The 27934-nt window shown below is 41.4% G+C and overlaps 1 protein-coding gene across 2 annotated transcripts in view; it reads right to left on the bottom strand.

The window, feature by feature from the left end:
- Atp8a2 (ATPase phospholipid transporting 8A2) overlaps positions 1-27934 on the bottom strand; it is a 627840-nt gene that overhangs the window by 210332 nt on the left and 389574 nt on the right. For both annotated transcript variants that reach the window (XM_063232530.1, XM_063232531.1), the window contains exons 26-27: positions 24967-25150; positions 19341-19451 (exon numbers count right to left, since the gene is read on the bottom strand). In XM_063232530.1, the coding sequence (XP_063088600.1) occupies positions 19341-19451; positions 24967-25150 (295 nt within the window). The remainder of the gene's footprint in view (positions 1-19340; positions 19452-24966; positions 25151-27934) is intronic.

Here is a 27934-nt window from a genome sequence, read left to right as displayed (position 1 = left end):
AGAGCCAGCCAGGAGCCAGGGTCTGCGGAGTTGGGACGATGTTTCAGAAGACACACGACTGTATTTGAAGAAATGTAGATTTCTGAACATAAATGAATACATGTGGATTGCTGTACATGAAAAAGTAAGAAATTCCCTGAAAATAAGCAAAAATGAGCATCTTTTGGAGCAAAAATTGATATAATACCTAGTTTTATTTTCAGGGAACTATGGTACATTTTAGAATATTTTTAGAAATCTACGAAACACACAGGAAATATTACCCTTAAATTTGTGACCCAAATACAGGTGTGTATGCTAATATATTATTTTTTGTCCTTCTAGTCTTTTTAATATGCATATGTACCTGCACAGCTGAGTTTCTCTCGGTCATTAACAATGCTCAATAGTCACAGTTTTGAGTACAAACTTAGAGTGGCCCAGTAACTGCAAATAAAGTTTTCATGGGCATCCTACCTACATTCCCCTTCACCCTTAGTCATGGGGTGCAGTTTTAGGCTCAAAAAAAAAAAAATCCATGAATGGCCCTTGTACCTGTGATGATATTCTAGCAGTTTTACTTTACAGTGGTCACCCCAAGTATCTTTTATTTCTGCCACTGGTGCAGTAAGAAAGCCCCGGAGACTCCTTCCACCGAGGAGGAGGAGAATGTCTTCTGTTTGGTAGCCAGATGCGTGGCACTATGGTTGGGAAGATAGTAGAGCCCTGGAACCTTGAAGGATTTGTTCAACCACCCCGAGTTCTCCTAGGCCCACAGTGCCATTGGGTATTTGTGGTTTTATCTGGAACAAGCTTGCCAAAGATCACCGACCCTTCCATTGCAAGTAGATGGATTCTGGCAGCTTTTATTTTGTTCCAGACAAAAATTAAAACTGCTTTTACCTCTACATAAAATTAAACACCTTTATCAATTTTATAATGGTTTTTCTCCCTGAGTTCTGCGTCCTTAAAGAAATCTTTTGTTTAAAATCTCAGCAATCGAAAAGGAACCAAGTGCAGAGTTCTGGCAGGCACTGCTGCCCTGTAACACAGTGACCAGGGAGCCAGAAGAAACAGATCTCTCGGGCCAGTGCTGAAGATGTGAGCAGCCCTGCAAGCAGGCATGCATGGTCTCGTGGGCCTGGAAGTGGCTCTTCCCAGCAAGGTTCTGGCCCAGTTTCATCTTCCAGGGAACTACCTCGGGCATTGCACACAAGGAATGTAAACATTACATATTATGAGCATGTACTACTAAAAATTAAAAAATTAAATTAAGTTAAAAAGGCATCTTTTTAAGAAAAATAAAAGAAATTTAACATGTGTACCATTCTGCCTTTCAAGCTTTGGTCTCCACAAACTATACCAAAGAGAAGGTCTCCAAAGTTCAGAGGTAAAGACAACATACATCGCCTCCATACTGAATGATTCTGAATACTTACAAAAAAACCAGGCCACAGTCACCCAGTTTAGCCCCAAATCCTAATAGAGTATTCCTAGGAAACTGGTTCCCACAAAGTGACCACAGTTTTTAAAATAGTCATAATTATGTAATAATATTAGAGATTTTACTTTGAAATCTCACAAATAAATGTCTTCTCCATTTTCCAAGTTTTGATTAAAAGAAACCCGATTAACTAAAAAATGGCATGAAAAGGCCACATAAAATTAGGTTATTTTAAGTTCATTTTCTATCTTGTGTCAAGTAGAATAGAAATAAGTTTACTATTTAATAGCAGCTCTATTCTAAGATCAGAGTTTTCCAGCAAACTCTAAATTTTTACTTTGTAAGACACATGTTAATAATTACTAATTAAGTTGACAAACCCCCAAAAAGAAAAAAATCTGTACATTTGACACATATAACAATTCTTCTCCCCATTATATTTCTCAGAAGCATTCACTTAAAAATGATTCATTTCCCCTAAAAATATCTAACAGATTTAAAACAATCTGTCAACATGTGGACAATCTGTCATCTTTAGACATTCTCCTGAGTGGATATGGAAAGGAAACTGACTCCACGTACTAAATGTGGGCATAGAGGTCTTTGCATTTACGGATTATTGTCTACGATTTGCTATAATCGTAATTGTTAAGGAATTGTATAGAAACATGAGCATTTTAACTATCATCCTCTTAAAACTAAAAAATAATGAGAAATATGAATTTTTGATGGCCCGATGGGTACTAATAAAGATTCTTGCCCCAACATGCTTTGGCCATCTGATCTCCCAGGAAGGAGAACTGAAACAGAAGGAAACTCCATTCTTACCAAAGTCCTGCGCTGGACCATGCTTAATGCTGATTCCAAGGCCCACCCAGATTCCCTGGACCAGGACACAAAACTCCCTGCCCCAGCGCATTGTAGGTATTTTCTGCATGCAGACTCAGACTTATAGAGTAGTATATTGTGTTAGAAAATACAGCCGGCCACTGTTGCAAACCACCAAGATGAGGCACCGTGGTCTCAGAAGTGTGTCTGTGCTGTGTTGTGGCTGTGGCCACTTTGCTGGAAGCCATGAGACTCTCACTCCACAGCCACACTCAGCACCTAACGCAGTTTCCTCTCCCATTACATTGCTTTCATCTTTTGTGGAAAAGAAGCAAAACAAAATCTCACACCAAAATAATAAGAGAATAGCAACAGTTAATACATTGGTATTAAATAATACATTGGTATAAAACTAATTGGTATATAACTAAAGGTATTGTTACCTTTGGTTATAGAAATTAACTCTCACTGTTTGTTGATTCTTCTCATATCTAACTTCCCAGATCTCCAGAGCCACCTGTGATCCTGCTCACATTTCCTCCTGGGGAGCTTTTGTTCCCCTGCTCATTCTCACAAGTCTCAGAAATCCCTTCTCCTGAGTCTGGCCGCCTTCTCTGGATTCTTCCCTCTTCTAAGGAAGCAGCTCACAGCTGCACAGCAGCAGGAGCAGGTACCGGCTCCTGCCAGGACATCTGTCTGTTCTAGGGTCTAATTCCCCTGCCCAAGCCATGGGTTCTTCATTTTCCATGTCTCTCATCAAGAGACCTCAAGGGCTCACCTTAGTAAGCATCTCACATGCCGACCTCCATCTCAGCCTCCTTCTCAGGGAGTGCAGGAACAGTTCAGGATAATTCCAACCTTTCGTTATAATAGTAAAAACAGTAAGATAATACAAAACGCTTGCCACTCATGTCATGGACTATGTGTTACCTCCCCCAAATACAAAGAACTCCTGAGAACTGAGGGAAAATGAGTATTATTCATTAAAACTGTTCATGCAATTCTTTGACATGAAAGTCCTATTTTGCCAATTTAATCCTGCAGCATAGTTTGTGACAGGAAAAAGGTGATGTTGATAAAAAGTTAAATGTACATCAATAAGGATCTGGTGAAACACACACTCACTGAACACTCTTTGCACTTATCTACAACTCCAGCCCTTTTGTTTTTGTGACTGAAAAAGAATGAGGAGGTTCTCTAGCACTGGTGCAGAAAGGTTGCTGGCTATGCTGCTGGAATATCACACAAGGCACATGTACTACAGGTTTGTAGCATACAACCCTCAGTATAAAAGCGGAAGGCAGGATAAGGACCTGCAAATCAGGAACGTTTTACTAGAGGGCATGGTCTGGACGCAGCCAGAGACACTGTTACACAGGACTCCTAATGGCATTTTCAGGATTTGAACCATGTGAATGTATTGCCCATGGCCCCTTACAACCCAGGCCTAATGAAAATAAAAAACAAGCAAATCCTTCTTACAAAAGACATCACCCCAACCTCAAAACCACTTGGAATTAAATTTTTGTAAAAATAGTGGCATGGGGAATCATAACTCCAACCTTGTATTTTCTCCAAATAACTCTGATTTTACCACTGTTGTTTGTATAAAACTCTTTCCCTTCTCTTTTTAAGTGAGATCTTTATCATAAAGCACAGATCAGCTATGTTTGGATTCTCTGCTCAGTTCCACGGATCCTTCCATACCCCAGTCCCACAATGCTTTCAGTATTGCAAGGCTGGGCTGAGCACCTGGCATGTGTCAAAGCCCTCTTGACACCTTGGCTTTTAGAATTTCCAGGCTGTTTTTGCATATTTACATTGTCTTATGACTTCCATGACTTCCTTGTTTAAGCTTTTTGATTAATTTCTACTGATATAAATACATGCATGTATATATACGAATGTGTACAGATTCCTTGCTACCAAAGAATGGGGTCATCTCCTATTGATTCATATGACTTTCACAGTGGCAATTTTCATACTATAATTTTAGTACATTTAAATTAATGCTAACTATCATATTTAATATTTAAACCTTATTTTCTAATTCAGTGTTGTTTGTAGGCAAACTAATTTAAATATAGTTTTTATTTCAGTTTGAAGAATTTGTTCAACTACTCTGATTAACAATAAAGGCTTTCTTTCCTTCCTTTCTCCCTTCTTTCTTTATTGTGCTGGTGAGTGAGTCCATGGCCTTTGCACTTATCTACAACTCCAGCCCTTTTGTTTTTGAGACAGGATCATGCTAAGTATCAAAGTTGTCTGGGCTGGCTGGAACTCCTGTTCCTCCTGCCTCGGCCTCCCAGTGTTGGGAATCTGGGTGTATAACGCCATTCTTGGCTCATTTTAAATAAAATATAGTTTTTTCCTTTAATGTTTATGTTGTTTAGAAACCACTGATGAGCAAGTCTTGATAAGGATAGGTGCCATTTGTGTTGTTGTGAAAGATTCTATAGAAACATAGAGAAAAAGAATTATCAAGGATGACACCTAGCATGTAGAATCCAGCAGACAGCAAGGAAGCCACAGCACCACCTGTTAACCAGAGGGGCTGCTGAGGAGGAGCGATCCACGCAGGTAATAAGAGTCAAGAGTGGGAACGTGTCTCGTGGAGACGTTCTGGGAATTTCTATCACAGGCAGCTTTCTACAGAGTCACAAAAGAGAGAAAAGCAAAGCACAACCATGAGCATTTACCAGGCTTTTGGAAGTGCATGCAGTCAGTGCTTATTCAGAATGGCACTGCTGGAAAGATGGGCCCAGCAGGTTAATGTAGAAACAATTATCTCCTGCTGAGTGGCACTCGGGAAGGGAGAAACCCACAACTGAATTTCAACTCTTAATATTCCTAGCAAGAAATATTAAGTCAATGCATATTCGGCATCAGACAGTGATACTAATGGTACTCAGAAGAGAGTAATAATAGAGATACTGGTGGCCTTGCCATGATATGACTGAGGGTAAAGGTCTAGCCTCTCGCTTGCCTCATTAATGGTTAACATAAAATATTTTTTAGATCACCAAAAAATTATTTCCAGTGAAGTTTCAAAAAGAAGGACATGAAATCTGTCTTAAGAAAACCTGAAAGGGTGTATTGTGTTGGTATGGATGTACATACACTGGTGGGCACACACATGTATACTAACACACTCAGGAGTTCATACTCACATACACACAAAATAAGAATAAAAACTAGATGGCACGTGGTATTTAAAGTACCATGTACTAGGATTTGCCTAATTCTGACAAATAAAAATTTGATCTCTTTGTTACTATATCATGTCAACATGACTGGGTAGGTTTTCGTTTCCATAAAATATTTGAGATAGCTTGATTTAATAGAAAATCTACATAGTACTCCCAGAATTTACTCTGAAGACTTAAAGAGAATCATTTGGAGATGCATTCTCTAGAACAATTAAAACCAAGGTAGATCAAGGAACTTTGTCTGTTTGCTTTTCTTTGTTTTTGGTCATTCTGTGCAAATAGGGTGGCCTGTTTCAAATATTAAGTCAAAACTGAAAAGCACACAGGCAGATGCTGGAATTGCCCAAACATGAGACATACTCAAAGCTGTGTAGATCCAGCAGTTTCTCACAGGCCCCAAAACGCAGAACACAAAGATCTTTTAGTTAAATAGGTGATGAATTCCCCCAAGGACTGCCAGAGACCAGCAAGCAGTTAGATAAATTAATGTAGACAAGGTACATATTTACTGATTGCCATTTTCCTGGTTGCTTTGAAGCAAATTAATGAAATAAACAAGAGCTACAGTACTGGTTCTTAAAGGAATTTATGAACTAGTTAGATGGATTAAGAAATACCTTGGAAATGCTTCAAAGAGTCAGTGCATTCTATCCTGCTGATTGCAAAAAGTTCATAGAAGCAGAGGATGAGAGCAAGAGGATCAAAATGGATTTCGGGAAGGCTGAGACCTGACCTGGTGTGGAGGAACAGGCAGCTAACAGAGAAGGACCTGCCTAGGGTAGGGAGACACATTCGAAACAAGAACTTCCCGCAGAACTCATCCTATTTCTGGTCAGCACTGCTGTATCAGCGGCGTATCCCTGATGAAAACTGCTGCCAAGAAGGAATCAACAGTACTACTCTGTTTCTTATTTGGGGTGCCAAAGTCTAAAGTTTTAATACTTCAATGGTACAGCAAAGACATTCAGATCATAATCAATGCCTCACATGAGTGCACTGGTTACAGGAGGTTTCAGAATTGCAGCTTTTATAGCTTGAGAGTGATTGCTAATTTATTTTATTTTCTGCTTCTTAAAATTGAGTTTATTAGCTTTCATCAGAAGCACAGATAGAAGGCTAAATAATGCTCTAAAAAGTTATAAATGTGAGCAAGTTGGTTCTGGTATATCAACTAATGCACAACATAATTTGTGTTTCATTTGTGCAAACAGACCATAAGTAGGTTGGTTCTTGTTGCAGGTAGATTTCTCTTGCATGACTCTCTTTCTCAAAATAAACAGGTGGTTTTTATGGATTTAGAGCCTACTTAGCAAAAAGAATAGCAATAAAGGTCTAGAAAAGTTTGCTTTTCATCTTTATATAAACAAACCCTAGAGGCTTTGTTGCTTATACTTAGAGTGGAATGCTCCAAAGAAGTGAAATCTAAGTGCATACTGAAAGGAGATGGCTGAGGGACTCAGGGATACCTTAAATCTGTATAGTCCCTCATCAATGATGGCTTGACTTACCATTTTTCACAGTTATGATGATACAAAAGTCATAGGCACTGGGTGGAAACGTTGCATCAAATTTTGAACATTACCGTATTTCCAGGCTAGCGATATATGGTCTGATCCTCTTCCTGATGTTGGGAAGTGACTACACCTTCTGGTCAGCCCAGGGATGAAGACAGGAAACCGCGTTACGCGATGAAGTCCGGTGCCACTGAGCTGTGATGCTTGGTAGGTCAGGTGGACCACATGCATTTAGACTTAGAATATCAGAGCAGAAACCCAATAAAGTGCATGTGCAGTTGGCTCCAGACAGAAACTTCCATAACCAGCACAGCACTTTCTGCCATGAAAGCCTGAAACTTACTTTTACTGCTGGAATACAGGGGAGAGAGGAGAAGAAGCCGCAGTTCTCTAAAGCAGTACCTAGCCACTCTCACACATGGATCAGTACCTTGCCTCAGAGCATCTGGGTTTCCCTCAACATGAAATGGTTAGCTTTGGAAGCAAACAGCAAAACTCACGTTCCTGGAACAGAGAAACCACTTGCACATGGATCACTCCCTGCAACTTCCAGGCAGACTGAACTCTCAGGGGCTGGAGCTTTCAAGGGACAAGTACCTGCATTTCCCCATCTCATCTATCTGCCTTTGAGAGAATTCAAGCCAAAGGGGGGAGTGTCAGGCTTCTAGGCTAATGGATGAAATCTGTAAATATCATCCTGAGATGATGAAGGTGAGGCACAGATGAGAAGAATTATTTCTCAGTGATGACCAAAGGACCAACACTGCCGGAAGTGTGGTACATACATAAGTGCTCTATTTTAGGTGGAGCTGTCTAAATGTGGAACAAACTTTCTAGTACATGGTAAGTAACCACCATGCTGCCAAGGGGCAGAGTTCTGAACTCAAGAACTAGCAGCGTCAGGAGCCCATAGCATAGCTGGATGGTCCATCAAATATTACATACCATAAAATAATGCTAATTGGAGGGCCTGCTGTGTGACTGACAAATGCTAAAGGTTTTCCTATGTGATTTCATTTTAATCTCAAAAGCGCTTTGATGTATGTGCTCCTATTATTCTTGTTTTACAATGACCCAGGGTCTAGGGACAGTGGGCAGTGGCCCATGCTGCTTGGCAGGAGCCTGAAGCTCAGTGCACCAGGGGGTCTGACTGCAGCACCCTGCCCCTTGACCATGTAGAAGCCTGGTCGAGGCGGTCACCAGCGGGACCTTCAAGGGAAGAATGGTTCTAACAGGCACAATAGCATCAATGAATATCAAGCATTGATCTTTTTTCCTGAGTGAAAAAGTCAGAATTGGGACACCCTGTACTGTACGTTTCCATTCACAGGACACCCTGAGAAAGGCAGAATTCTAGTATTAGAACACAGGCCAGTCACGGGGACTGCAGGTGAAGGTGGGGTCGGGGGACTTCAGGAGCGATGACCCACAGCTTTGCAGTTGAGTGGGGTGGAGATGACACTGCCATATGCATTTGGCAAGACTCAGAGAACCGTACAGGTTAATTGTATTGCATGCAAGCTATACCTTATGAAAAGGAAACTTGTTTTTAATTTGTGTCTAGATGTTCCTCCAAAGCCTCACGCTGCACGGGTGGGGCTTTTTCAGAAGTGGCAAAATCTAGAGTGTGTGATAGTCGGATTAAGGGTGTGCAATTGCGAAATTATTTCACTGATTTGTTTGGGACAGTGGTGAACTATGCAAAATATAGAAGAGCAGAAAGAAGCTGCTGGTTTCCATCCTGTCACCGGCTGCCTGCTGCCTTTTGCTTGCCATGAACTGTTCTCCTCGGGCAGCCTTCCTGCCTTGGTGCCAGCCAAGTGTGAACTGAAAGCTCTACAGACTGTGAACTAAATAAACCTTTTGCCTTTAACTTCAAGTGTTGGGTATTTTTTCTCAGCAACAAAAAGAATGGCATACTATACTAATAAAGACTAATAAAGCAATCCACTCAGGTGAGACTAACAAGTAGGTAGTCTTGTAAGGTAACAGCTTATGTTATGAAAAAGCAATTTTGAAACTGGCAAAGGACAAGAAGAATACCAGAACAGCTCAAATAATAAAACTTTACCCTATAAGCGCCAGATTACAGAGGTCAATATTTTAATCAATATTTTACTGGTCCATTGGAAGTATATGTGGTGTTTAATAGGTGTTTGCCTCGCCTAGGTTTGAAAAATCAGACAAGAAAGACATCAGTCTTCTTCTTGAACCTTCTTTAAATAGTTCACTAGGTCTCCAGGACCTTGGACTTGAAAAATGCCCAGGACATCTGCTGGAAAATAAATCCAGCCACTCAAATGAGTTATCAGAATGCAGGGGAGATTATTTACCACTTCAAAACACAGACACTTATAGAGATAGAGGAGCTGCCCTAAGTGGTCAGTATAAATAGAATTTCCTGGCCCAGAGGTAAAAGAAACGCTTAAGTATAAGAAAAACAAATTGCATTAACATGGATAATTACATTTTACTTTTTCTTTCTGTTTTTTTTATACTGGGGATTGGACTCACAACCGCATGCTGTGCTGCTGAGCTAAATCCCTACATTTTACTTGTATACCTAAGGATGTTTTTAAACTGTGGGCCAAAATCCACATTTCATTACTATGTGGGGCTGACCAGTTTAGAGCAAAGAGCAGAGGACAGGGCATCTCACACCTCTGCTAGCAAATGCATGACCGTCAAGCCCATGAAATCACTTTCTATCACGGCAGTGCTACATTGTGAATTCTTGCAGGCCCCTTTCTGTGTTTATCCATGTTCTTCCTGTGTCACACAACCATGCCTGCCACCTGCAGCTGAATCTTCATGCTTGAAGTCAGATGGATTTTCTATCTTGTTAAGTAAGTGCCACTGAAGCTTATTTTTTGGAATGGAGTTATTTGGATACGCAGAGATAAAATGCATCAACAGCCACGAAAAGTGGATTCGTGTTCAGATATTGTCAGAGTGATTTTTTTTTTTTTTTATCGGTACTGGGGATTGAACTCACGACTGCCTGCTTGCAAGGCAGGCGCTTATGCAGCTGAGCTAAATCCCCAGCCCCGTCAGAGTGAATTTTAAAACTTCGAGGAAATCTGATGTAAAAGTTTTGGACACCTAGGTCTTACTGGAAGATAAAAGGACAGGAAGAGACGCAGAAAATAACACCAACAAGCCAGGTATTGAGAAAAAACACTAGGAGAAAACTTTACTGGTAGAATCACAAGAATGAATACCCATTAAGAGTTTCAGTCAAATACAATTTAGATGAAGGCGGGAATATGTTTTAAGAATATAATCGAAGTTATTCTTTATTCTCTCAAAAGATGTGGTGAGACACATGTAATATAAATTCATCTTCAAGTACCTGGGGACATAGCTCAATTAGAAAGACGCTTCTTAAAGGAAAGGCAAAGTATGATACCAAAGTCATGTATTTTATAGTTAAAAAATAAACACAACAAACATAAAATCAACCTGAAGATGCCCTTCAGTTTGCTTCTACTTTAATGTAGTTAGCAGATGATTCTGTTCATAAAACCGTGTGTACCAAGTCCTACAGGGAGTAAAGCAGTAAAAGAAGGTCCTTGTTCTTCAGGAAGCCATAGCCAATTTGGAAAATAAAAATTAACCCTTTCAAGCAATCAGAGGGAAGCTACAGGGATGTGATCTCTGCATGCGACACAAAGGGCGGAAAGTTGGAACATGGCAGTGTTAATGCATGAGGTGAAGCAAGCTAGACCCTTACTCTGAGTTTTTATTGTGCTTCTGCCACGGTAACTAGGTGGGGAGACACTGTGGGCAGCCCAAGGTAAAAGCTTAGGGCCACTCACACTCACCCATCATAGTTCCTGTTGTCCTGGAGGTCTTTTATACTGATGTGGTTTTTGGATTTGCACTTCCTTATTCCAAGGACACTTAAACATTTTATGGAGTTTCAAAAGACTCAATCAATGACTAAGAACATGTTTTTTTTTTTTTTTTTTACATTCTTTTCAGTAAGGCATCATCAGAAAAACCATGCACTATCATATGTAAAAGAAATGAGTCTGGGGGCTGAGGATTTAGCTCAGTGGCATAAGCATCTGCCCTGCAAGCAGGCGGTCGTGAGTTCGATCCCCGGTACCGATAAAAAGAAAGAACGAAGAAAAAAAAAAAAAAGAAACGAGCCTGTTTTTATAAAGTTCAGTGTGCCTATGAATCGTGCAGGGGAATCCCTCCAGACTGCTAGCGTTTTGCTGGCTTTATAGCCATCTCCGGCTGCTCCCCTCCACCTGTGTCTGACAAACTGCTATCCTCTAGCAGCGACCAGCCGGCTTCTGAGACAACATTCCTCAGCCCATGCCTAACTCGTTCTGCAGCCATCTCCCGAATGAAATGTAAAACCCCTTCCTGCTATTTACTGAGGGTTCTGGGAACTGACATTTATCACAGATCTGGAATAAACAGCGTGGAATGGGAAAGACAGGTGCTGGCCTCTTTGGTGCACTGACCTGACCCTCCCCCTCCTGGCCCTTTCCCTGATCAGTTCCTCCTCATCCTTCACATCTTAACTCACTTCATCCTGGGACACGGGAGGTCCCAACCCACCACTACCGTAAAGCACGACTTCTACGAGTCTCCACTGCAAGCTGCCAAGCAGGAGTCATGGTGCTGGTAACTATGGGACTTCTTATCTGCATTCCCTCTCTATTACAAGAGGAGGATCCTGATCAGCTCATCCCCATAGTCCAAGACCGATTTGAGAATAAGACAAGAAAAGTAGAATTCAAAATATTTGTACTTCAGGTTAATTTCCCAACCTCCCAGTGGCAAGTGTCTCTAAATAAATGTTCTCCCAACATTTAAAAATTTAATTACTGCTTAACAATTATCAGTACAAAGGAGGAGGCACCCAGATAATCACGGACTCCATAAGTAGAGAAGCTGTCAGGATGGGGCTGGTACCAACCAGGTCTCTGCATGCAGAATTCTCTGTGCACACAAACACTGGGCCACTTCCCCTCTATTCACCTCTTCTCACTCCCCTTGGACAGGGACCTTGGTAGAGGTCCTCATGCCTGGTCTTAATACGCGCTGCACCTGCTGAAGACCAGGTGCGCGATGTCTGATCCAAGCTTTTCACGGAGAATGGATGCTCCGCACACTTGTGAGGCCATGGCTCTTACACAAAGGCCATATGTGAGCTGTACTTTTTAACCTGTCTTTTGCACATTAACACACTAATGTTAAGTTCATATTGCAGCCTAGTCCTTCAAATCATACTGGAAACATAAAGCTACCTCTGCCTAAGGAGACATACAGACTATAGGAGGAAAGCTCAGCTATTAGGAATTCTGTTGTATCATAATGAAATCTCTCACATGTCAAGAATAAAACACATTTTGCCATACATTATATTTAAGAGTGGGGAAAGTCACCACATGAATCTTTTTATCATGATTTTGAACATCTATTCTCTATGAATTCTAACATTTAAAGCAAAATTTACTCCAAAATCCATGACTTTACAAAAGTAAAAAACAGCCAACGAAATACTGTGTAGGTTTTCAAAAATAAAATCAAAGTACTCATCTGCTGAGAATATTTTAAACTACAATGGTAATTTATATAAGATATATTTACTCATACTTTTAAAATTTGAATGTATAGAAAGCACGATGTTGATAAGCCTTTTTTCATATTCCGCAGTATAGAAAAGTCTTTTGCTTGTTTTGAATGTGTCAGATGTTAACAAATTTTCAAAATCTACTGAATTGTGTTGCTTGGGTTATGTTGGATAATAAAACGGTGATGGCCTTAAAAATCCCTATTTCTCATTCAGTGATAATATTTCCAGACTTCTTTCCTAAATCTGCTTCTCTTTTCTGGCTCTATATCCCACAGCTCAAGAAAATATTAGAATGATTGTAAGGAAATACTAGAATTTGTTACACAGGTTGCCAAAATTAAGTGGACCCTCCAAGTACTATATTATTTCTGCGCTTTCACATACGTATTTCTGTGATATGTTTACTGTTCATGTACAAATCACAAAGAAGTAATCAGCATGATAACTTCAAAGTCTCATCTCTATTTCAAACATTTGTCAACATGTTTATAAGAGATCCATAACAGAGTATTTTCAAAATAGAGGTTAAATTTAAGTTTTCTATATAACTACACTACCACGAAAATTTTTATTGCAAATGACATTTTTTCAGACTTCTTAAAGTCCAGAGATGAATGCAAAGCTAGTCAAGGCTTAAAATGCTGCTGCTACTGCTACAGTGCTTCCAAGCTGTACTCCACTTGGAAAACACTGAATAACTCCTAGTTTACTAAGTAGTACAGACAAATTTTGAAGAATTCATTGTCAACATTTTCTTTTGGGTACCACAAAGAGTTCACATCAGAACTTCAGAAATTTATAGGAATCCTAACCTAACCTCTTCACCTCCAATTTTGCATTTAAAGAAAAGTCTTTCCATTGTCAAAATCAAAGAGTTCAGAGAAGACAGGCCTTGCCTTTCTGCCTATAAATTTTAAGGGCAGATATTTACATAATGGTCATGATATATGCCCCAGGCTTCAGATTGCAAAATTACATTTAAATTCTCTGCTTACCATCAATCTTATATATTTACAAATTTTCTGAAATCATTTTTATCATGCAGCCTGCCTCTGCCTGCCAGCTTTAAATGGCAAAAGGTCTGCGACTGAGTTATTTGGAGCACGTTCATTTGCAGGCCATTCATATGCCTGTCTCTTGCCCTTGCTCAAGCTGGATCTTGTCCTTGCTAATTTTATTCCATTCCCTTCTTACAATGCAGGCACACAGGGCACACACACACAGACACACACACACAGACACACACACAGAGATGGCTTCAGGGACCCTACAAGTAGGCCTGGCCAGCCTCTGAAGTTCTGCATCCTCAAGCTCCTGGGATTTCTCTCTCTGAAATGGCCACCTGGCCACCCCTATGAAGTTCAACATTTAATTGGCCTAATTCAAGTCTAAACTCCACTGAAAATGTGTTTCTCAAACCTTCGGTGGGCTCTCCCAAGCACACACTCTGTGTTCACATTTTGTCTCCTTCAAGGTGACGAAGCGAGCAGTGTGCTTGTGACATTTTCTCTTTTCCTTCCTTCCTTCCTTCCTTCCTTCCTTCCTTTCTTTCTTTCTCTCTTCCTTCCTTCTTACCTTTTTCCTTTCTTCCTTGCTCCCTTCCATTTTTTCTTCTTGCTTTGCCTTCTCTTCCCTTCCCTCCCCTCCCTTATTTTCTTCCTTCCTAATTTATCTCTCTCTCTTTACTGAATATATTTTAACCGACCTCCCACAAGGCCATCTTAGCCATTTCCCGTGGACAGTTCTAACAATCCACCCTCCCACAACACTTCTGGTGCATTCTCATCACTGAGCAACCATCACCGCCATCCACCTCCAGAGCTCCTTGTGACATTCCTGTCATCATCGCTGATGGGAGGCAGACACAACATTGCCAATTTGGTTTCTCTTGATAAACACTGAGTTATAATTCATAAAATTATACGACTTAAAGGGGTACATCTTGGTATATGTTAATCATGCATGAATAAAACTTACCAAAAAAGACAAAGAAACGGGAAATGCAGCTGCTGACAATGAGGGGCAGGTGTGTGAGAGGGAGACGGGGATGTTGGGAGAGATTGGGGGATCTGTGGACAGTCTGAAAACAGGCATGCACTCTCCACTCATTCACTGTCAACATCTTGAGCACCTCTGTTCCAGATGTTTCAGAAAGTGTATTTTGGCTGCATTAGAGATGGCTGAAAAAGTGCCATGAGTGGCTTTTGTAAACTTAAAAAGCTCTAAATTAAGGCAGCAGCACAGAGGATGGAGGCAAAGGTTGCACAGAGTTTTGCTCTTGCCTATAAACACAGCCAGCGTGAAAACACAGAGTCCATTGTTTTATTCTTTTTTAAATCACTTAAGCTAATGGCTACTTTGACCTGAATACATTTTATGTGACACATTCAACAAATGGTAAATAAAATACAACAGCAACAAAAATATCTGTTGTACAGATAAAATACATAAATGGAGCACAGGCTACACCAAGGCACTGTGATAAAGATGGACTGATCAGATCAACATCATTTTGGTGGAATGTCTATGACCTGTGCAGAGGGAGAGCTGTAATCCCACAAGACTCCTTCTCAGTGATACCAGAGATGACATGGGTGGTTATTGGTGCAGGAAGTGGGTAAACAGATGGTGAAAACCATATAGTGAAATATCACAAGCCGCATCTATATTTAGGAAGCAGGAATGATTTCAGAGAGACACTTCCAAGGGAAACATGAATTGCAGAATGTGCAATAGGATGACATTTATCTAAAAACATTTGCTTAATATCTCAGTAACTACAGAGAAAAAGATCAGGGCAGAAAATACATGAGGGAAATCCAAGGACAGTAGAGGGAAAGTCCAGTGTGTGCTCTGGGTAGCAGTGGGAACATGTCCCTTGCAGAGAAAAACCCATCTTATAGGTTAATATACCAAGTAAGTACCCTGAATAATGTCACAGGCATACAGGTTTTCCCTACAGTCTTAACTGGTAATTCAAATCATTTAATAATGATACTACTCATAATAACACCTAAGACCATGAAGTGTGTGTTTTAATGTGCCAAAACAATTTTCAGTGGTGATACTGGAGGTTCAATCCTAAGTCTTCACATTGAGCTACAAGTCTAGGCCTTTTCTATCTTTTAAATTTTAAGACAGAATCTTGCTAAGTTGCAAAATCCCCCAGGCTAGTCTCAAACCTGTGATCCTCCGGCTTGAGCACTCCAAAGTGCTGGGACTGCCTGTGTGCATCACCACACCCAACTAGAATGCATTTGTCAGTAACTAGTATTACGTGTACCAAAGAATATCTGGATGAGAACATGCTGGTCATTACAAGAGGTCTTTCCCAGACTCACAAGAAAATTAAGACAAATGAGCAATGTATTTAACTTATTTTTACTTAAGTAACTGATTATAAGGTTACCGTTAGTACATTTTTTTTTGCAAATGAGAAAATCAACTTATAAAAATTACAGATCAAACACATTAAAATTGTACAGAAGTAATACCTTCATAATTTTAAAGTTTTATTTGAAGTGTGTGCTGATGCCAGGGAAGTAATTTGGCAACAATAAGACACTGTCTGAGTCTTTGCTGTAACCATATGGGCTTAGTCAAGGGTTTTGCTTTCTTGGTTTCCAAATTAATATCTTCTAGAAATAGGAAATTGAAAATTAGGCACAGAATGGTAGAGTGTTTTTGCAATTTTTAACTTTAAAAAGAATGTTTGAAAAAGCCATTTACAGAAGTTGCTCAGTTAAAATAAAAAATTAATTTGAGACATTCCATGGCACATTCAGGGCTGAATTAATTCTAAACAGAATTTTACAGACTAAAATTATACTGTTCTCAGCCTCAGCCCACTTTAAGCTTAAAGAAAAGATGGTGTAAATGCTTCTTAGGAAGGGCCCTGAGGGGCTGTCAGGAAGTGGAAGGCATGGTCACTTCATGCTGAATGTCTTCACAAGAAGTGTAGACTATCTGTAATCTACTTCTGGAGAGGAAAACCAAATTACTATGAAAGCTTCGGAAGCCAACAGCTATAAGAGCCAAAACAATGGGCAACGTAGGACATGGTAGAAACAGGGATCCCAACAGCCCTCACACCATGATCTGTGACCCCAATAACATCTGTGCCCTTACCCCATGATCTGTGACTCTGATCGTGGATGCAGAAAACATGGCACGGAGGAAAGGGATAAATATCTTTAAGTGTCCAAAAGAATTGTTAAAATGCAAACAGGAAGAAGACAGATTACAGAGTCTACTACAAACATATACTATGTCTTTCCCAGAGCAGGTGAAGGTGAATTTCACAGCATAAGACAAGCGTATAATTATGGATCATTTTTTATTTTACCTTCAGTATACTGAAGAAAATGTCAGCCTCATCACCAAATTTCTCAAGGTCCTACTGAGTATTTTCTTCCTAAGAGATAATACTGATGTGTTTAGTATAACTAGATATCATCTCACACAAAGGATCCTCAAATTAAGGACAGGTCAGCTTTGAAAACTTTGCCTATATCCCTTTTGATCACTTATAAGAAAACTTTAAGAACCAGGGATGCGCCAAGCCTTCTAGGAGCTGTGTGTGCTACAAGAAGCACCCTCCCCACAGATGCAGCCATCCCTGGGTACACAGCTGTGCAAAGAAGCTGCCCCTTGTGCAGATGGGAAAAATGCATGGCTATTTCCAGACAAGCCCCAAGAAGCTTGAGGGATGGAGAAGCAAGAGCTATGTCTTTGCCTCATTTACACCTTTGGCTGCAGCCTTGTGCAGGGAACAACTTGTACAGCTTTGGAAATCACCCTTTTAGTACTTTAGTTACCAGACGAGTGACATGAGCCTGTTTGACCTTGATGGTTCATTAGGAAAGATGAGACACGTTGACAGAGAAGCCGTCAGTCACATTTCCATGAATAAGCCACTTGTTGTCTGAGCTGAATATCTTAAGAAACTGCTTCAGGAAATGTTGACCTCTGCCTTGATCATTATCTTTGCCAAGAGTTGATAAACCAGACATGGCAGAATAAGATATTAAAACACTATCCCTTCCTTTTCCTTCACAGAATGAATGCCTGGTTCTCTTTTGATAAATACATTTGCAAACCTACTTATCATGTTAATATCAAAGCCATACCTTAGTAGTGGGAAAATACCCCGAAGGAGAATAGCTGGGACTCCCAATTCTAGCTTTTTAAGAAATCTCCACACTGATTTCCACAGTGGTTGCACCAGTCTGCACCCTCACCAATAGTAGCCAAAGTTTCTCTTCCCTACAGCCCCTCCAGCACTTCTTATTGGTTGATTTCTTTCTTACTTTTTTTTTTTTTTTTGTCTTTTTGAGTATGGAGTATGGAGTATGGAGTCCAAACTGGCCTTGAACTCACTATGTAGCCCAGGCTGGCCTCGAACTCAAGGCAATCCTCCTGCCTCAGACTCCTGAGTGCTGGGATTACAGGCATGTGCCACCACCACACTCAGCCTCCAATTTTTTATATGTTCTAGACATAAGTCCTTTGTCTGAGGGACAGTTAGCTAAATTTTTTTATATATTTATGTATCAGACTCACATGCCTAAGTATCATATTGTCTCCTTAGTGTAAAAAACTGAGAGAGTAAATAAGATCCAAAATGTACAACAAATATTGTGAAAGTGAGAGGGAAAGAAACTGCTCAGAAAAAAAGAACAACTGAGACAGGGAAAAAGAGAAAAGACAGATGGAAAAAGACTATGTCTAGTTCACTAAAAACAAGTTTGTGCTGATTATTTTTATGCCTATATCTTGTCATCTGAACAGCTACATTGAAGATACCAATATGCAATGCATAATACATTAACCATTGTTAATCTATTATTTTATTTTGAAATTCTATATCATCATTCTTTTCATTTTAAAATTCTTTTTTAAAAGGGAAGAATGAAGCGAGCAGTAGCACTGATATCAAACATAAAGTGCTTTTTCCACATTTTCTTGCGCCCAACCCTTCTGCCCAACCCTATTTTACTTGAAGCTGCATCGCCATCTTGGAAAACTGTTGGACAAAAGAGAATGAACCCACTGCAACATGTTGAATTATCTTGTTTGTCTCTGCCCCATCACCCTGCTCACTCCCACACCTCCCCATATGAGTGCTGCAGCGGTGTCTGATATTCCAGGATCAGTGAACAAAAGCTTAGCAGAGCCCAAGAGACAGACCACAAGTAATCAGGTCCTGTGCATGTCCAAGAAGTGCCTCAGTGCTCACCGAGAAAGATAAGAGGGTTTACTGGTGGGCACTGGCCCCTGCTGGTCTCAAGCTACCCCTGGAAAAGAAGGGTGTGAGGGACAGCAACGTCCCATGCCAGTCAGGGACACAAAGCAGAAGCAGGGAAAGAGGCCCCCCGGAATCAGGAGGCAAAAGGAGACTGCAGAGCCTGGCATGGAAAGAAGGCTGTACCCTGGCACTGGTTACTGAGCATGAGGCTTGAGCCACAGAGGGTACAGCCAGGTCCCAAGGAGGCCACACGCAAGTTGAGTTTGCCTAGTGATCCATGTTTGAACAGACATAGCAGTGAGACAAAGTGAAATGCGTTCTCTTGGAATTCTTGTTCCTTAAATTTTTCTAGGAAGCATACACGAATTTCATGCAAAAATTCAAAAACCATTCAATCTGCATTGTAAATGGGTTAATAAATTTCAGGAGCAGCTTTTCACCAATTTCACATTAACAAAACCCCTCCTTCAGACAACTTTATTTAAAGATGCCCCCCTCTGGGCAAAAAGTACTTCTTCCTTACCTCAATGATGTAGAGGACCACGTTCTTATAGAAACAGTACAATATGCACTTGGTCACCCGGTTGTAGCTCCAGGCTCCATGAACCAACAGTAGCTTCTCCAAGTAGGAAAACTGAAAAAGGAAAACACAGTTCAGAACCTGTCCTTGAGGAATGAAGGCCACAAAATGTCCTCATGAGCAGCAGATGAGACAGGCAGAGAAAACCAGGGTCTCCAGGGCACCTCACAAAACCGTTCACTAAAGGGGGAGCTTTCAGGCTCCTGGAGAACAAGTGAAATCTCCTTAATCTACCCTAAAGATTACTTTCCCCCCAGGATGCTGCTAGAATTCTCATGGCAATGTTCAGGGATTCTATTGAAGTTAATGCTTTTTTAGGCTCTTAATTATTAAAAATTACAACTTGAATTAGAAGAAAAGTGTAGTGGGAGTTATATTTCTCTCCACAGTCCAGTCACAGATTTTTATGGTGACAACAGGAGCAGGGACACGTAGATACACACATAAGCACACGGATACAGAGGCACACTAACACACTCATGGACACACACACAGAGACACAGACATCAACCCACACTACACAGATATTCATGCACAGACATTCAGATTCAACACACTGCCTTCCCTTCAAAACCCATTTTGTTCTCTCTTTGCCTCTACAAGGACCCCTGCCAGAGTACATGCCACTGGTGTGCCTGACTGGCTCAAGTAGAAAGTGACACGGTGGCTCCTATAAGCTGAGACAGAGGCCAGCAATACTCTAGTTGGGGCCAGGGTCTTTGAATCATCTCTCTTCAGCCTCCCATACCCTGGCTTTGTCCTTTGTGGCCTATTCCCCTGAGGCCTAAACAGTGTGAACGGTGAGCTAGAGGGAGGGAGGGAGGGGCCAGTGAAGTTCTTTACTTCCCCACTGTGGTTTTGTAGACTGTGTCATGATCTGGTAAGAATACACTGCGAGGAGAAAGTGTGTTTAAATTCATAATCTCTGGACATCCAAATTGCCTTGCACTGGGCCGAGGCTCCCCAAGGTGCCTGCCATGCTTGCACGGTCTGTTTCTCAAGGCTTCCTGTGTTAGGTGCTCAGGACCTGCAGGCAGTGAGCCCACTGGTGGTGATGGAGTCCTTAAGCAAGCTGTGTTGGAGGGAGCTTGTTCTTAGGGAACCCTGGTTACTTCGGGCCAGAGGGGCCTGGCTCCACCCTGCTCTTCAACTTCCTGTTCCAGTTGGTCCTCCCTGCTTCTCATGAGCTCCCCCCATGATGCTATTTGCTCTCCATGTGCACTGCAGCTAGAAGGCACTCACCTGAGCTGGCTGCCCTGAGTGAAAATCTAATTCTTCCATGTAGGGTCAGAGTGTCTTGCCTCTGGGCAGTCTACAAACTCTAACCCCTTTAAGCTACCAGGAGAGACAATCAGGCCTATTTGAGAGCGTCTCAGAACACTAGAAATTCCTTTGCTATTGTGACTTTCCTATTAATTTTATGGAAAAAGTAAAATAAAGTTTCATAACAAAATAACAGGAAAATAACAATAGTTAATATGTTGCATGTTGTTATCTTCAAAGTAGTTACTCAGAGTATAAGATACAAGCAAAAAAATTCTCCAAACACTATTAGCATAAATCTTTCTTTTCAGTGAACTGAGAGAAATTAGCAGCACAACCATCTTGTATTTTTTTCCTTTTTCCTTCCTTTCTTTCCCACTTTCCCCACCCTGGTTACTCTTTCCTTTGGAACAATTTCTTCTCATTTCACAGTATCTATTCTATATTTTTGTTCTTACTTACTCTTTCAGTTTCTCACACCAGGGAAATCATATATGTTTATACATGTGAAACTGATTTATTTCACTTATGAGTATGGTCTCAAGTTGCATCCATTTAGTTACAAATGTCTCAAGTTTATCACTTTTTTTTGTGGCCAAGTAGTACTACTGTATAAAAAGATCTTCTTTTTATCTATTCTGTGGTTGATGGGCATTGGGCTGTTTCCAAGATTTAGCTATTACAAATTGTGCTGCTCTAAGTATGGATGCATATATGTTGCTGTGATATGATGTCTTTAATTCTTTCATGAAGATATTCTGAAGGGCAATAGCTGGGTTGAATGGGACTTCTAATCCTAGTTTTCTGGGGAACCTCCACATTGATTTCCAAAATGGTTGCACCAGTCTGCATTCTCATCGAGAGTGGAGAAGGGTTCCTTTTCCTCTACAGCCCCTCCAGCATTTGTTATTTAGGACTGATTTGATATTTATGGTTGATTTATGGATAGCCATTCTTTCTGGAATGAGATATAATCTCTGTGTTGTTTTAATTTGTGTCTGTCTCTTGAATGACTAGTGATGTTGACCATTTTTCCATACATTTGTCATTTGTATTTCTTCATTTCAGAAGTGTATATTCATCTCAGATGCCCATTTTTGGATTGGGTCTTTGAATTTGGGGGGAGGGGTCTGACTTTTTCCCATTTTTTATATGTTCTAGATATTAGTTCTTTGTCAGAGGGACTATTAGTTAAATTTTTTTTTGTGGGTTGTCTTTTTATTCTGTTGGTGATTTCTTTTGCTGTGCGAAAGCTTTTTAATAAGATGAAGTCCCAGTTTTTGATCTTTGTAGTTATTTCCCATGTAGCAGAGTTTTGTTTATGAAATTTATGTACGCGTATGTCTTTTTTTTTTTTTTTTTTTTGGTACCAGGGATCGAATTCACAACCTAGTGCTTGTCAGACAGGCACTTAGGCCACTGAGCCAAATCCCCAGCCCCATACCTATGTCTTCACGATGTTTATCTTTTTTTCTTTCCCAACAGATTTAGTGTTTTTGTTTCGTGTTTAGACCTTTGATCCATTTGATTTTAGTTTAATGCATGGTCATAACATGGGTCTAATTTTAGTGTTTGGCTTTTAGATAACTTTTGAAATTAAATTTAACTATCTGTAGAAAAGAGCCTGAGTGAAAACAAAATACTTTTAAAAATTTCAAGAAGAAACTTCACACAGGTCACCATCAGAACTAAAGGAGACTGATCACTAGGAGAAGTCACTCTTTAGTGAGCTCTTGCAGAAGACAGGGGAAGACCACGCCTCTCACCCGTGTACTTCAGAACTGAAGAGACAACTTCAAAGTGGCAGAAGGAGGTGCATATGGAAAAATAAAACTTCCCATAAAGGCTCATTAAGGATTCCAAAGGGAAATGAGGAAATCATAAAATAACTAGCTAAACAAATAAAAAGGAAGTCTGCATTTGACCTGGACCCCCCGGTGTTAAATTTCAATGGGCACGAGAACATCTGCTCCAGTCATCCTGCAGACCTCAACCTAGTGTTACGATGATTTGTTTCCAGGAAAAAACGACATATATATATCCTAAATCAAACCGCTGTCTTCATGAGGTCATTCGAAAGACATTAGGAAGGCAGGGGGCAGGGATGATTCTCTCTGGAGGAGAACAAGAAGCTAAGGCTGGGGGCACAGCATTACACCCACAGCAGCCAAGGCCGCCCGACTGGCAGCCACACAGAGGAGGCTCTCGGTCCCCAGTGCAGAAAAGCATATGGCAAGCGGGAGAGAAAACAGAGCCACAGCTCTATAGGCTTCACAGCTCTCCCAGGGCAAATCTTTATTTTTTTGTCTGCCATATCTCGCTTTACAGGGTAGTCTTCAAAAACCCAATACAAATGTACTTGCCCACATGCAAAAGAACAGATAAAGCGTACAATGTTAACTTTAGCCAGGGATGTTCATCGTTTCAGTAGGGCGAGGGGGTTCCACTGATTGTGGCACTTCGGGTGGAGTAAGGAAGCCACAAGCAGCACCATTGTAGGTACAACAGTGGTAACAAACATCCCTGAGACAACAGCATCCTCTCCCAGTCACAAACAGGACCAGGGACAGCAGAAACAAGGACCACACAAACCGGTAGCCACATTCCTTCTTTTAGCAGAGGAGACAGTTACCCAAAGGGGCAAGGACAGCCCAAATGGAGTTCCCAAGCCTTGCCCCATGGTCTACCCTTCTGGGACACTTTCGGTTTGAGGAGCAGAATCACTGCAGGTCCCGTGACCTATTAGTATGCAGTTTCCATAAAGCCAGTCATGGGATCTCCCTTCCCTGGACATTGTAAACAAAAAAACCAGACAAATATTTGCCTGGAACTCCTAAGAAACCTCTTAAGATCCTTTCCAGCCATATGACATTATAACTCAAGTATTTAATAATGCTGGGATGTATAACATGCATAGCTGCTGACAGCATACAGGAAGTGCATGTCGCACAGGTCTCGGAGCAGCTGATCCAGGAAGGGAAGAGGGCAGGTGTGCAGGATAGCCTACGGCTGGCCTTTCTCTGACCACGGCTGCACTCGGGCCTGAGGAAGGTTACCTGATATAAAGGAATCTTGGTTTTCCCAACAAGAAAGACAGAATTCTTTCTCTTATGTATTTCAGAAATTCTCTTTAAGATTTATTTGAAATCAACAAAGGAATAAGATTGGTTTTGTGCATTTTTCCAAGTCATGTGGGTTTTTTTAATTCCTCCCTGGGGCTGCAGAACATGGAGCTAAGAGGGAACTTGAGAGGAGATGTAACACAGAGCCCTCTTTGGGGAGGCAGAGCTATGAACCTGCAGAGGACCATCCCACCAGCCCTGAGGCTTCAGGAAGTTTGTTCGCATCCCAGATGCAGACAGTGCTTTCTGCCTGACTGTGTGCATGTGATTAAGATGAAAACACTCTTAAAACCTTAAGCCCAGAAATAGGTGGATGTCTTGTAGCCAGTAGGGTACAGGTAGAGTCACAAGGCACTGTAATCTGAAGACAGGAGACAGGAATGTCTAGGGATCTGAATGACCCAGCAACCCAGGTTATCCAGCTATAAAGCTTTGGGGTCAGGAGTCTGGCTCTTATCCTTCGCCTCTGAGCTGTCATTACGGAATGGGCAAGTGTTTCATCCTCAGGCCACCTGTGCAATAACCACAAAGTGCACCAGCTTTGTACACAGCTCAGTTTGCATAAGAATGGAATAAGCTCAGCCTGACAGCAGGGGTTTGTTGGCTACTGACCATGAGGTCACGACGGCCTGACCCTGGCTTATGGGCACAGCAAGTCACCTCACTACAGCAATGGTCCTGGGTAGTGCACCAGTCACAGCTATGGAATGGAGCCGTGTATTACTGCTTTTTCCTGACTTAAATACCTGACAAGTATATGCCAGCACCCTCGGGAAGAAAGGAGGTGTCAGGAGGTGATGGTAAGAGAACAGCTGTCAATAGCACAGCTATTCTGCAGCAGGGAACACATATGAGAAGCCTGGGCAGCAAAAGGAGTGGAGGGTGAAAGGAAGTGCTCAGAGGATCAGGGACCTTTTTGCCAGCAAAGCACAAAGCCTAGGAGATAGGGAAGCGGAACAGTCCAGGGCTGACCAGGAGAAATGAACCCAGCAGGATGAGGCCTGTAGACTGCAGATGATCAAAGAGACATGGAAATCTAACTGCTCCAGCAATTTCATCTGGATAGTGATCTCAGCAAAGTAGCAAAGTCCTTGGAGCGGGACTGTGGGTTAAGCCCCAGGCCTGCATGCCTGGTTATCATTGCTGTCAACAAGAGCAGACAGCCGGTCGTCCACACAACTGACCTGTGCAATGGCATAATCCGAGTTGTTGGTGGCTTGCATGCCTTCATTGCCACTGATCCCCACTCCCACGTGAGCAGTCTGGATCATCCCGACGTCATTGGCACCGTCCCCAATGGCAAGAGTAATAGCCTTCACCCGCTTCTTCACTACGTCCACTATCTCAGACTTCTGCAGAGGAGACACTCTGTGGGACGAGAAAGAAGTGAGGGTGACATGTGCCTTCCAAGAAGAGACAGCTGTAGTCAACACTCAGTTGTTATGACCGCAGCTGTTGGTCAATTTCCAGATCTAAAACAAATTTTTATGCTCGTGTGTAAAGAAGCTTCTAGAAAAGAGCAGCTGTGGCTTTCAAGTGTTAGCCAACTTCACACATGAAATACACAACTCAAACTAACTGCAAGCACAGGCTACATGCAATTGCCTGGCTTGGTGGGAGCATTCGAGCAAACCTTTCGGGGGGGCATGTGCCCTACAGAACCATAAAGTTGGTTAAGATAGTTTCAGAGACCTTCAGAAATGTCTTCCCACTAAGTCAGAAAGTTAGCAAGGCCACCATCTGTCTTTTGTTATGCATCATATACAACTAGGGCAGGCAAATAAGCCTGTGTCAAATCTGCTTTACAGAAGGAAAGAAAATTGGTGAAACTTGAGAAAGGACAACAATAGGGACAGATAAAGAGGAAACAGGAAAGATGTGTTCATCTCCACCCAGAAGGAGAGAGGTGTTTGAAGAGCAACCAGGGGAAAGGATTTAGGGCCAGGAGCTACAGTGTACGTCTCGCATAGCTGGACTGTGCAGAAGCAAAGCCCAACAGGGGAAAAGAAAAGTAGCCCGTATCTAGGGGGGCTGTCTCCCCCTTAGACTGACTGCGGCAGTGTGATTTTCACGATTCCTCCAGCTACTTGAGAAGAAGGCCTAGAAGGCCTAATCTGGGGATTTAAAGTGCACCAATATTAATTAGAATGGAGTGTTTAGTCAGGTATGAAACCAGACTATCCAACAGTGTGGAAAATGGCTAGTGTCCCAGGACTCATTCATTTTAAATTCATTTTAAATTTGAATTGGTACACTGAAAGCTGATTTGGGAAATTTGCAAGTGAACTCCTACATCAGTTACACACACACAGGAGGCGTAAGAACAACAACAAAAGAACTTTTTCCAGTTTCCTAGGGGTATGCAGGCTGCACATGAATGCAGACTGTAAACGAGAACGTACAACGACTCATCCAGAGAGAACCAGGAGGCTTCAGACAGCCTCCACCCACGAAGATTCCATTCCCAACAGAAAACTGCAGTACCAGTCTGGAAAGAAATGTGGTGACGTGCTAGGCTAAATGCAGCACCGATTTTGCTAAACTCAGTGACAAAGATACAGAATTTAGAAAAGTAACCTTAAGAGTTTAAAGAAATTTAAAAAGGTTATTATGCTACCCAGCAGTGCCTTTATCCATTTCATACATTGGTAACAGGAGGCATTTAGTGTCACCTGGAGTAGGCAGGCCACTAAAAGTTATTACTTTCTCCTTGGCTATTATCAAACATAACTGAAAGTGCCAATTCTACCCTTCGGGCTAGACTAGGATAATATCATCCTTTCTTCTGAATATGTGGAAGGCTTAACTATAAAGACATCTAGCACATTCTTCTTTTTAAAGCTCAGTTTTTACTAACTAAATACCCCTATGTTTCTTCAACAATTATTTGATAGGCACATTTCAGAAATTAAAAAGGGCTATAAGCAAAACAGAGGACCTCAGACCGGCTTTCATGTACACTAATATGAAGTCCTAGAAAGCGCTACTGTTTATCCCAGCCACCAGTCACACAAGCTTTTTAACAGGGGATATGAAGCACAATCTCTTCCCTCCGAGTCTGTGCAGCTGTCACCTGAAGCCAAGGGATGGTCTTTTGGCAAAGATGGTACACACTTCTCATTCCATTTTTAATTCAGGGATCAAATATGCTGGGCAGAAAACAACCCAGGAATCAAAATTAAATAGCTGAGTGTGACTTTTCCTGGGCCCATCTAAGCATGCAAGTGGGGAAGAAACCCTGAGTCTCTTCCTTAATGGAATGAGGGAAATGAGACCCACCTACCTCGTGAGCTGGTCTTGGTATATCAATGTGAAATCATGATGTTAACTATCAGGGTGAAACCACAGTCACCTCCCACTCCACTGAGCACGGCGCTACCTCGAAATCTTTGTTGCTGAATTAAAAATGGACTGCTGAGAATTTCATGGCATCTGTCTCAAGAGTTCCACACCTGCACATGTGCGTGCGTGTGTGTGTGTGTGTGTGTGTGTGTGTGTGTGTGTGTGGTTACCTCAGGCACGCTGCAGCAGGAAATCTTAAATATTAAAGGAAATATAGCAGTGTAGTATATCTTGGATAATAGTGCCAAATACTAGCTGGAAGTAGATGAAAATTTTAATGTTGAGTCATGCTATAGTTCTTTTCATGATACATCTTCATTAAAATGAGTCATGGTTGCAGTGATAAGAAGCAAATACTTAGCAAAAGTCCGTGTGGAACAGGGAATGAGCCAGTGGCACTGTATGCTACTCTAAGTATGAGTTATTGGGTAGTATTCAGGCCCACCCCAACGCACCACTGGAAAGTGGTGTAGTTATTTAAGAATGAAGGAAATTAATACTTGTTCTTTTAATGAGCTATTGTCTCAAACGTCTACTAGGTTGTTAGGCTATAAATACTTAAATTATTTGGCCTTTCCTGCTTCAGAGTTTGAAGAGTTTTATTTGGCCTAGGAATCTTAGGAATTATGGGGTCACTAAGGACAGTAGTATAGGTAGAGCTGCAAGCCTCTAAGGAACCACTTCTCTCCACGATGACATCAATCACCCTTTAAGCATGATCATTCCCTCAGTCAGGTGGACTTCTCCTGAGGAGGCCATCATGAACTTTCAACTTTGTTCTGCCCTTGAGAAGACAACACAACTGCATAG

Source organism: Cavia porcellus, unplaced genomic scaffold, assembly GCF_034190915.1.
Source record: "Cavia porcellus strain 051 isolate PalLab524CR breed Dunkin Hartley unplaced genomic scaffold, mCavPor4.1 scaffold_21, whole genome shotgun sequence".
NCBI classification, from domain to species: domain Eukaryota; kingdom Metazoa; phylum Chordata; class Mammalia; order Rodentia; family Caviidae; genus Cavia; species Cavia porcellus.
The sequence above is the reverse complement of the archived record's forward strand: the minus strand, read 5'-3'. Positions and strand labels throughout refer to the sequence as shown.